At 44.4% G+C, this 12,489-nt stretch overlaps 1 protein-coding gene across 4 annotated transcripts in view; it reads right to left on the bottom strand.

Moving 5' to 3' along the window:
• Positions 1-12,489, bottom strand: part of LOC126336969 (hemocyte protein-glutamine gamma-glutamyltransferase-like) — a 159,614-nt gene that overhangs the window by 94,674 nt on the left and 52,451 nt on the right. For all 4 annotated transcript variants that reach the window (XM_050001181.1, XM_050001180.1, XM_050001182.1 and 1 more), the window contains one exon: positions 907-1,107. In XM_050001181.1, the coding sequence (XP_049857138.1) occupies positions 907-1,107 (201 nt within the window). The remainder of the gene's footprint in view (positions 1-906; positions 1,108-12,489) is intronic.

The raw sequence follows: 12,489 nt of genomic DNA on the forward strand, positions 1-12,489 counted from the left end.
TCCAGCGGACATACGAGTACATGATTTCACCCCAAAATATGACTGAAGTTCCTTGATAAGGGTGGCGGTCTACGGCGCAGCTAGCGTGTAAACGTTGTCCTCGTTGCCTACTCACACGAATATCAGTATTAACAGGGTGGAGACTGACATTGGTCTTATCGTAAAAGTGGGTTGTGTCCCACTTCTACCTAGTTCATAAAGAGTCGTTTCGTGCCCGTCTCGGTACATGATGTAGAAGAGGAGCCGTGAGAGATCTTCTGGCTCGTAGTCGCTGCTCATAGAGCCTGTTTCGTGCTGTTTGTGTTGACACATGCACACCTGTAACTGTTTGGAACTACCGCTGCAGGCGTGTATCATTGTGTTGAGTGTTTCTGCTTCCTGTTACACGCAGGTATCAGTCCTGTACAGCTGTTTGTTTTCTTCTGCGTCACTTCTTTGATGATTCTCAATTAATCCTGTCGCTAGAAACTTATTTCGGGTTCTACAGACATCAGTTTGACTCACAGCGACATTCGATGCGAAGTCTACCTGTCTCATTCTCCGCTTCTTTACGGTGACTTTACAGAGCCTCTGATTGTACGTTACTGTTATCCGAACAATCCTGAAGCAGCACAGCTCTAGCAGTGACATATGACACAAGTACCCCAACGTTCACAGGGGACACGGTTGCCATAGATACTGGCCCCCTCACAATAGAAAAATGGACTGTTTCTGCTACAATTACATTACAAATAAACCAAACCATTGATGAAATAACGTACTTTTGGACCACAACGTTCGGTATTAAAGTTTCGGCAATATGCAACGTTTATTTTGAGCACTGTGTAAGAGAGAGAAGGAAATCGTATACTGTATTCGGTGAGCTCCAGTGTGCTGTCCGGCTGCCGGGTCGTGCGACGTACTCACCGAAGTTGAACTGCAGGCGCAGCACGTCCGCGGCGTCATCGAAGGGCCTGGTGAAGCGCAGCGCGACGAAGAAGGGCAGCCCGCGGCGCAGCACGGGCGTGCCGAACTGCACCAGCTCGTACTGGTCCGTGTGGTGCGGGCGCGAGTTGTCCCGCGCGTACAGCTCCGCCAGCTCCACGACGAGCGGCGCCTCGCCCGCCTCTGCGCATGCGCACAAACACACCTCGCACTCACTTCTGCTGCTATTCACATTTCACTTTTTTTTTTTTAATCAACGAAATATTTTACCTCTTCCCCTTATTCCACTCCTTCCTTTCTGACAAAATATGAGTACTATCTGCGAACTAAGCTCCGTATGTGAATTATGGGAGTTGAATTACATTGCGTCAAAATACACGCTCCACTCACATTAATGTGACGACGGCCTATGTTCAACGCCAACGTGCAATAAGCACTCGGCAGGTGCAACCTCTAGGAGAGAGGGGGGGGGGGGGGGCGGTATATAAAGCGTGCCGGGTAGGGGCTATCGAACACCTCGCGAACGCCTTCAACGAGATTACTCGTACCCGCGAGTTCCCAGCATAACTGGAAACACGTGGAAGTGGTCGCGATACACAAACCAGGGAAAGACCCTTTATCCCCGCAGCACTACAGCCCGATTAGCCTCTTGCCAACTCTCAGCAAGATCTATGAGCTCCTCCTGCTTATTCCCATACGAGACCACATCACCGACGAGCGACTTTGGCCGGATTTCCAATTCGGATTCCGACGGAAGCACTCCGCCCCACAACAGATCATGAGACTAGTGGAAGCAGCCACAGAGGGCTTCAACCACAGAGGCTACTGCGGGATAGTCCTACTTGATATAGCCAAAGTCTTCGACTCAGTATGGCATAAAGGGCTACTACACAAGTTAAACACACAAGGGTTCAACGGGAGCATAGTCAGGTTAATCCAAAGCTATCTCACGAATAGAACCTTCTCTGCCAAAGTAGAAACAACCACCTCCACCAAAAGGCGTATTCGTGCTGGGGTGCAACAGGGAGCGGTCCTGGGGCCCGTTTTGGTCAGTCGAACATGCGGTCACTCCAACGGCCCCCCTAGTGCACACTGCATAGTACACTGACAATACCGCCTTTTACAATCGTAATGCGAAAAAGGACATGGTCATTCGTAGCTTACAAAGGGTTTTAGATACACACGAACCTGGGCCCGTTGCTCGCGCACCACCACCAATCCTGGAAACACACAGGCTATCTTGATCACCCTGAGATTCGGGAGAAGCGGACCCCCTCAAGGCCCCCCCCCCCCCACCCCTTCACCAGCACCTACATGGATCCCCACTCCCCTGGCGCAGATCCGCCAAGTATCTCCTCGAGACTAACGTGGAAACCGCATATAGACGAGATCCACAGGAGGGTCTGTGTCAGAATGTCCATTCGATACCCAGTCTTCAACACAACCAGCTCCCTTCCCTGCTCTGTAGGACTAAACGTCTATCAGGCCCTCATACAGCCAGTAATGCAGTATGCGTGCCCTGTCTAGGGATACGCGGAAAAGCAGCACCTGGACAAACTCCAGAGGCTGCAGAACCGCGCCCTCAGGAGGGCACTGCACCTACCCATGGGATTCCCCACTGACGATCTGCACGCCGCTGCCGAAATCCCACTCCTCAAAGAAATATTCCAAGATCTGGCAAGGGCTTTCTATGAGAGCTCTTCCAGATCTGGAAATAATCTTATCCAATCCCTAAGTCGGTATGACATGTCCCGCTACAAGCACAAACGCCAAACGCCCCATGACGATCTTCGACGACTAAGTCGAAGAGAGAAATCCCAAAATCCCCAAATCCTAAGACCAGTCCTTAATCCTTAAAACACCCGACATCTCGCCAACCTCAGGCAAGTACTAGACGCCACCAGAACACCAACACGACACGACACACAGACAGCCAAAACAGTCAAACAGAATCACACACTCACAACGCGCAGTGTGGAGTAAAAGCCAACACGCTACAAACTCCTCAAAACATTTCTCCAAGGAGGGGGGGGGGGGGGGGGGAGGGGGAGGGACGAGCGGAAAACGGTGCAGTCATTTTCGAAGTTCGGAAACGGAGCGGTTTACCTGACGTCGAAAATGGCGCGATCATTGGCTTTTAGGCCAATGGAGGAAGCATGTCCGAAACGGCTGAGTTCGTAAACTGTTCATGACAGGCCGTGGCTTAAGTATATCGTGGGTGGAAGAATGGTACTATCCGAAATCAGCGCCGAGGCTGTTATGGTGCACCAGGGTGCATAGATGACAAAAGTGAACGATGGCCTCGTAGACACGTAAGGGCGAATAAACGTGCAACTGTTGAGCAACTCATCTCCCAGATGAACCAAGTGGCTACCAAGATTGTCTAAGCGAACGATGCTGCACGTGGGCGCCTGGTTCATGCACCTAAGCTGACTGCTGTTCATCGACGACGACAGCTGTAATTTGAACGCCAACACCGCAACTAGACATTCACCGAGGCAAAAGGTAGCCTTTTCAGGTGACTTGCGGTTTACGTTCCAAAGGATAGATGGCCGTTAGCGTGTACGGCATAAAACGTTTGAAAGCAAATACCCTGTAACGACTGTGGGAAGTGTCCAGGCCAGAGACAGCGTTATTGTCTTGGGGATGCAATCGTAGCTTTCCATGGGCGATCTCGTCATTGGCGGACGCACATGGATGAACACACGTATACAACTATCTTTGGAGACCATGTCCACGCCTCCGTGCAATTTGTTTTTCTTCTGCAAGGATGGCATCTGCCAGCATGACAATGCAAATTGTCACACTGCTCGCAGTATACGTGTGTGGTTCGAAGATTACCAGGGCGAGTTTTCCGTACTCCCCTGTCCACTTCGCTCTCCGAATATAAACCTAGTCGAGAATCTGCGGCACCAACTCGATCGGGTTATTCGCTCCACGGATCCTCAAATGGTGTCCGCATGGCTTCACATCCCTCTTGATACCTTTCACAAAGTCACTGACTCTCTTCCTGCACGTCTTGCGGCGCTCTTCGCCCAAGAAGTTGGTGCTTCAGGCTTTTGACAGTTGGTCACATTCATATGAGTACACAATGTACATATATAAATCCTAACTGTAATATAAATAACGTAACGTTGGAGCTCTTCAGGAGTGAATTATGAACTGTTAAATTCGCTAATATGGACAAAGAGTAAACCACGTTGCTTCGCCTATAGTAGAAGTCCAAAGGTGTGTAGCAACTTAAAATCCCGCCAGACTTGAAGTCCGTTCAGCAATACGGTTTTTACTGGTATGAAAGATCTCTAAGCTGTTTGTTTTCTTCTCAGAATTTGTGTTTTAAACAGATCTAATGTGCTGAGTCGAGGTGTTGTGTATCAAGGGTGATTTATGTTTAAAATTGTAACAAATATTCGTGATAACGAAAGAAGTGGGCATCCCTCTACTGACCCAGTAAAGTCTCCGAGAAGTTTCTCGAGGTTTTCGTTTTGGGTTCTGGCTCGATTATTATGCTTAGTAGATTGACAATTCGTAGTATACAACATCGAACGCAGTAGAATATTGTCCCTGTCTAGTCATATTATAAATTAACTCAGTAACTGTCGGAGGAATTTTGACACGGTCTTTGATTAATAGATACACTGATTCACGAGGAGGGTTTGTATATATAATTTGTGATTAAAGTAATGATGAGTATGTAACATATGTATTATTTAACTGGCATTAGGAGTGACGTTTGCGGCGATCATAGGAGTTACGAGCTGGTCAGCTACGTAGAAGGCGGTATCCGCTAGAAAAAAAAAAAAAAGAAAAGAAAAGAAAAAAGAAAACAGTGAACAGCCACCGCAACTACAGAGAGCAGCGAGCCTTGACTATAATCTACACATATTCAATATACATGAGAGTTAATGACCTGAATGACTAACTCATCATCGCCTAGTCCAAACAGCTATGGATAGAAAGTTGAAATTTGAAGAGGGTGTTGATTTTACACCGTAGGCGTCTTGTAACAAGTAATTTTTCGAAATTCGAAATAGGGGACGAAAGTATTTTTTTGAAAATATGACGCTGTTAAGACAATTTTGAAGATAGAACTACGAAAATTGGTACTTGTTTTCTCGGTCAGATGTACATGTTTCAGCATTTCCGGAAATTTAGGCCCTGTGAGGGTGAAATTGTGAGTAAAAGTTTTTTGGAGGTAAATAATTATTAAAGATTTGCTAAAGTATTTTTAAAGCTACATCTGTGAAAATTGGTATTCGACTTTTCAGTTACAGATAAAAAAAATAGATGTTTCAGTGTTTTTGGAAATTCAACAACTATGGACGAGAAATAGCGCATGAACGCTTTTATGGAAATATTTCATTACGCAAGCATTTTTGAAGCTAAATCTCTCAGAATTTGTATTTGGTTTCTCTGTTAGAAATAAATAATACGTGTTTCACTGTTCTCGGAAATTTAACCCCAAAGGGAGTGAAATAGGAGATGCAAATTTTGAAAGGTAAATCTATGAAAATTGGTATTTCGCTTCTCAGTTGGATATGAAGAAGTCTGTGTTAGGGGATGAATGTGTCTATGAAAATATCACCACAAGAACGTAAAAGGCATAATTAACAATACCTTGGACTCCAGCTACCAAAATCGCTTTTTGGTCAGAAGTACATTCGGAAAAGACCATGGTTCTGTGGGCTGAATTAGCGTGAAAAGTTTAGCTATTGCAGTTTATAAACAACATAGAAATTCGATTAAAGAAAACAAAAAAAAAATCTCTGCAGACCATAGAGTCTACGCGAGCGAATCAGCGGGCCGTAAGCTAGTATGTTCTATACATATCTTTTTAGCCTGTGTTTGAAGGCTAATTTCAGGATCTACTGTGTAGGGATTTACAAGCGATTTTAGCTAGTGGACTGATTGTATACAATTTATTATCGCTACGCTAGACAAGTCTTGCGGTCACAGATACTCTCACGCTAGCCGTCCCAAGCCGGGGCGAGTCACTCATTTCATATACTGTGTGTTTATAATTAACCTTTCGCTACTTGAGAGGCCGTCATGGAAGACGAGTGATCGTAGGAGAACGAAACTTTGTCGAAACATTTTTAAGGTCACACGAAAGAGAAATAACGAGTTAAACAATAAAAAGAAACACATTTTAATTCCTACGTGAAAGGGTAACATTTGTTTGGTGTGTACCATGTTTACGTTCCTGTTTAAAAACTTCCCTTAATGTGACGACCATCTGCCCACGACAGTGTGAAACTGCACTAGAGATTGCTCTAACGCTACCCAAAACAACTGCGGAGCGTGAAATGACAGCTGTCGTGGCACAGCTCGTCCACTGCTTGTAGATCGCGCATTGTCGACATAAAAGTTTTCTGGGTGTAGTACCCACCCAGAAAACTTTTATGTCGACTGACTCTGGCCGCGGAAGCCCACGCAATTATATCGCACATTGTGTCCAGCAGTCTCAGCCACAGGAACAGTAACTTCCTCCACATTCTGTGGCGCAGTTGGCTGACAGCCTCTCCCAGGAACAATTCCGAAATCGCCAGTCAATTCCATCTTCCGAATTATTTACTTCAACCGCGGTGCTGAAAGAGGACCTCTCCGTATTCCTTTGGTGTGCCGAAACTCACGAAGAGCAGCAGCACTATTGCCGTTGTTTTGATAAAACAACTTTACGAATAAAGCACTACTCATGTCCAGACCCACGCTGGCTGTATGCAGCTCTTGTGCACACTGATGTCTGTGTCTCGACAATACGTCGCCGTACCATTACCGGCGCCTAAGAGCACGTCATGACACTAACTCTACTAACAACATAAATCCTACAGCGCGCAGTCTGAACACCATTCCTATAAAGTTGGGCACCCATACGATTAACAGTTTTCCATCGAGTAGCGAAAGTTCAATTATAACTATCCTATATTTCCCGGAAGTTCGGATGAGCATCTCACTGTGACTCCAATGTATTGTCTTTGCCACACCTTCCGCAGTACAACACACTCCTTGCTTTGTGTAGTTCCCTGGGGTGTGTATGAGCATTTCATTGTGAGCACGTTGTACTGTGCCTACCACGCCTCGTACATGAGAGTGACAGGTAAACCATTTGCTTCTCCTCTCACGAAAAGCTGCGTAACGCTCCTTTCCCGTTCTCTGTACGAGGACGATTTAGAGCTCTTGGCAAGTCCGCTACGTCAAAGAGACAGCCAAGTCAATCACTTTTCCCGGCACGGAGCATTGAGTAACGGCCTTTTCTAGTCACTAGCTTCTCTCATGTAAAAGACGCCAGGCTCAATAGCCTTCAGAACGGCGGCGGTCCTACGATGCGTGCCAACACAAAGCTATATGACAGCGTCATCCCAATGCTCATTCAGTACAAGAGACTCCACAAATTAACACGAGACATGAAACTGTCAGTCAACGCTTTACATTCTCCTCACGTAAGTCCTCTCTAAATGGACATTACACGGCCTAGAATAGTTATTAAGGGATAGAGCGAAGTGGTGAAGTCAGGTGGCTGTCATTGATGGAGACCAGGCCTTAAATCTTCCTTCTTGTCTTCCATAAATCAGGCAAATTTCTTTCAACAAGACCCTGGAGAATACTTTATGTTATTCTTGTCCAATGCGAAAAAGCAGGATCCCTGAGTTAGCACTCAGTCTTTGGTACCGCAGCGCCGACGGAATGCTAAATTATAACACTCTTTTCTTCCTCTCCTCGATTACTTCACAGCAACAAAAAAGAAAGTTTAATGAATAGGCTAACATCCGCACACGACAAGAATACCAAACATTACGAACCCCAAACACTATTATCCTTTCAGGTGCGTATGACATTCCACATCAAAGTCCATCCACGGACTGATGTGTATGGAACGTCCAACAGTGGACTATAAGCAGAAGAAGACGAATGCGAGCACCATACAGTCCTGGAATTAGTGCAACATCGATGAGTAGCCCTAGAGTATTCACACCTCGGACTTCTGTAAGCGGTTTTACCCGAGCTTACTGACATGCTGCCCCAGTCTTGACTAAAAGCCTGCAAAATGATTTTTAAAAAATCTTGTTGTCCAGTGCTGCAGTAACGGTCTTTGAAAGGATCTATGCCCTTTTGCAAAATACCTGTGGACAGAACTATATTTTTTAATTAATTGTTTATTTAATTCCTCTTGGGGCCTAAATAAACTTTTGAACTGATTGATCATTTTCATGTAACTTGCTGGAGTGTTGTGTACCGAAACAGGCAGCTCTATAATACAATCTGCATAGAGTGCAAGAGAGGACACTTTTCGCCATTGCCACTGTGCTCTCGTCTCTCTCCCACAGAACATATTCCAGCTGTTCTCTCCGCTGGTAACTGGACACGCTGGGGCACTCTTCCTACTTCTGACTTTCTCACAACATTTATACAGGGTGATTCAGGTGCCCCTACCACTGAGTGTTAGACAACCTGCAACATCATCAAAAATCACAATTGAGAGTTTCATATTCTCTCGCTCCCTACATGTAAACTATTAGTTCTGCAGAAGAAAAGTGAACAGGATATTCGTGTAGAAAAATCAATGTAGTTAAATTTTGTACTAGGATACATTTTCGCTGAAGGCCGTGGTTTTCGAGTTATTCAATAAAATGCATTTTAAGGTCACTTTTGTGAATTTTTCTTGAGTAATTCGAAAACTACAGCATCTAGCGAAAACGTGTCCCAGCACCAAATTTAACTACATTAAATTTCTTACAGAAAGGTCTTGTTAATTTTTTTTGTAGGACTGATAGTTTTAGCATAGCGAGCGAGAAAATATGAAAATCTTATGTGTGGTATTTCAAGGCGTTGTGGGTTGCAGAAACCCACAGTTAGGGGCATGTGAATCATGCCGAATACACGGAAACCTATCGCCACCATTTTTAAAGTAATATTTGTTGTGTTCCTATTATTTCACCTGCATGGGAACATCAGTGTCATAACAGCCACGACCATACATGCACTAACGCTTAAGCCCATCTTATACAACTTTAAATGTAAAACACGTCTCTTAAAATTAACTTAATTGATGGTAAGATGAAAATACAGTATTGGTGAAGAGTCACGTGACAGGTTTCCTCGCGCTGCTGCGACTCTCCTCGTCACTCGCCTTCTTAGCTGAACACTACTAAACTACTGAAAGAGAGAATTACTTACCTATATGTGCAATTTGTGACTGAATGGAATGCCTTGGACCAAATGCAATGGGCCTTTCTTCTCTGCCTCATCAGAATGAGTTCATTCATGGCGTTTGATTATTATAGCTAAAAACTAAATGGTCGAGGGCAGAATAATGAAACAAGCAAATAATCCTGATTAACACGGAAACGGATACCAATCGTTTCACCTTTATGACGTATGCGCAAGTGCAATAATACCGATGTCACAATACGGCTATTATGTAAGGGCACGTTTTGGATGATATTCGTTGTAGTAGAAGAATGCCTACGTGATACATGTATGATGGTGCACCGGCAGTGGCTATTCGGGAAAACGTAGCACGAATCTTCGACAACTAGGACGTCGGTCGTGGTTCGCCAATACCGTGGCCTCCCAAGCTACCAGATTTGAACCCGTTGGGTCTTTTTGTGGGTATATTTAAAAGCGTTGGTGTATTCCGTTCCGGTTGATATGAGTTCCAGGAATGCATTGTAGAAGGTTGTCAGTGTATGTAGAACACGCCTGGAATTTTTCAACGTGTCGGGCATCGATAAGGAAACGTGCTCGCCTCTGCATCGCATTGAGTGTTGACCACATGGAAACGCGGAACACTTGTCGTAATGTGTTTGTCCTCAAGAGCATATCTGCAGTTTGGGTCCTCAGAGACTCTGTTATACGGTGTTCATGTACTCAACTGTAACACATCGCATCTGAGAAACAATTGGTTCCGTACTTATGTTTGTTAGGATTATTTGCTTGTTCCATTGCCCTCTATTCCTTTTCGTTTGCACTCACAATAGTGAAACACTCTGTAAATCGGCCTATTTCTCAATGAAAGAGGCGCTCCTCAGTCACGGCCTTTTGTGGTAGAAGCTATTGCCGCCGTTATGCTGATGGCGAGCCTCAAATGGCCCACAGCTGCTGGCAATTTTCCTTTCACAAGAAAAATGCTCATTACAGTGCGCGATTGTATTTTTTCCTTTGTTACCGAGTAAATTACATATGTGACGTCATATAATCTAACGCAACCATCGTACATCAGAGCCATAAACACGATCATGCCCTATTCTTAAATTAGTTCCTGATACGCTAGATGCTTGTTCAGGACAAGCAATCGGACCCTTCTTCGAACACCAATAATTTTTTTTAACTGAACTCAATTCAAATTTTTACAGGCGGAAACATTCCTGATTTACTTTTTAAGTATAAATACTTTCCTAAATCGCAGGGTTTAATACGAGTCAAGAGGTAGCCATCGGCTACTGCTTAACAAATAACTATATACAAAAGTACTCTGGTAGATCACTGACACTGGAATCTATGAAGACTTAAAGTTTTGGAACAAAAATTTCATCAACAGGAAGAAAACGTACAACCGTACTAACTATGGCCGGTTAGACACTGTTTCCAGAGAAAATGCCATACAAACCACTCCGTCAATTTAAGCGTAATCCTGTTATCTTCAGAGCGACCTGTTCGTACAACGTAATGCGTAGAGCGATACCTTTCGACAGAGCGAGACGAGATAGACATCGTAGAATCAGCGCATCAGATAAACTATTTTTATTCAAAGTCATACTTGGACCACCAGAAGCTACTACGACGAATCACCTTATTTCGCAACCTGTTTCAGTCGGAACAGATGGTTATCAGGCATGCAGAAATTTCCCTCGGTGGTGTTGATCGTAAGAGACGTCTTTCCAAGAAAGCAGTTATAGCCAAAACGAAAAGATTATACATTGTACTATATGTATATAATGTCAAGAAACTGCAATTAATGACGTGTTACACCCTGGGCAGATGGTAAATAAATTGACAAGGAATCTTCTGTGTTCGAGACTTATTCATGAAAACAACTTGTAATGCGACCTAATGACATCTGGGTAGTCAATGAGACTGAGGTAAGCTGACCTAGGATGAAGATAATAACGTGTCGATAGATCTATTTAAGATAAATAATGGGTTATGTTGCCCACGCTCAATATGACAGCATTCGTACATTTCAGTACTACTGAATTAACTTGTGACCATATTAAGGTTGCGATGTAAAGGGAAACCTGTAAGTCCTCCTAAACAAATGCATGGGTTCATATATTTCACAATTGCCATTGGAGAAATCATTACTTAAACTGCACGAGACAATTTATATATTGCCTTATCGATGCTAAGAACTACATGTGAAAAGTAAACGGCCGCCCACTGATTTCTTCAGTCCGAAGAAACGCATCATACCGAGCGAAGTGGGTCTGTTATTAAAAACTCCGAATTTAAATTCAGGAAAAGAGGGCTCACTACCCACCATTCATCGCGATTTTCCTGTGGTTGCACCAAAGAACTTCGAGGGAATGCCAGATTTGTTTCTTAGACAGGTAACTGTCGCCCCCTTCCCTATTCCCTGTCTAGAAAAGTTGATCGATAAAATATTGAACTTCAGTTAACCATTTTCAAACGCACCGAACTGATCTACCTAATAAAACATGCTGGATTCGTATTACATGATGAAGGGAAATCATTCTGAAAGGCACCGAACTGTTGAAATGAAAAAAATATAACGAGATTTAGATGATGTGATTCAGGGAAATGATGAAAAACATTCAGGAGCAGCGCTGAAACTAGGGAAACTGGAGACCAGGACACACTTCACCTTCGCCACCCTTCCTCCGGCCAACATCGCCGCATTTTTTCTTTGACACTTATTGCCTTGTATCCGCTTTCGTTTATTGAGACCTAATCGACTTTACAACGAAGTAAGCGGTGTAAGCAGCAGCACTCCGTCTTCAGGCCACAAGTGGCCCAACGGGACCATCCGACGGCCGCGTCATCCTCAGGTGAGGATGCGGATAGGAGGGGCGTGTGGTCAGCACACCGCTCTCCCGGTCGTTACGATGGTTTTCTTTGACCGGAGCCGCTAGTATTCGGTCGAGTAGCTCCTCAGTTGGCATCACGAGGGTGAGTGCACTCCTAAAAATGCCAACAGCACATGTCGGCCCGGATGGTCACCCATCCAAGTGCCGGTCACGCCCGACAGCGCTTAACCGGTGTATCCACTGTGGCAAGGCCGTTGCCCCAAGTAAGCGGTATACATTTCAAATATACATTTTTATAGTGCAACAAGTAATAGAACAACACCACCAATTCGAAACCGAATTGCTTACAACAATAATGTGGTTCCTTTTTTTCTCTGCTTTGTTGCTGATCAATGAAATAACAAACGTAATTATCGTGGTAAATTAACTAAAACTTGCACTGCAAACATCGTGGAAAAGGAAAGTATTATTGATGTGCTGTTTTCGCAGACTGGATTGGTGGTCGGGGGCTCTTGCTGTTAGCTAATAAACAGATTGTAATAATACTTCATTCAGCCTGTGTAGTTGCTAGGTACGATTT

The sequence above is a fragment of the Schistocerca gregaria genome, chromosome 2 (assembly GCF_023897955.1).
Source record: "Schistocerca gregaria isolate iqSchGreg1 chromosome 2, iqSchGreg1.2, whole genome shotgun sequence".
NCBI classification, from domain to species: Eukaryota; Metazoa; Arthropoda; class Insecta; order Orthoptera; family Acrididae; genus Schistocerca; species Schistocerca gregaria.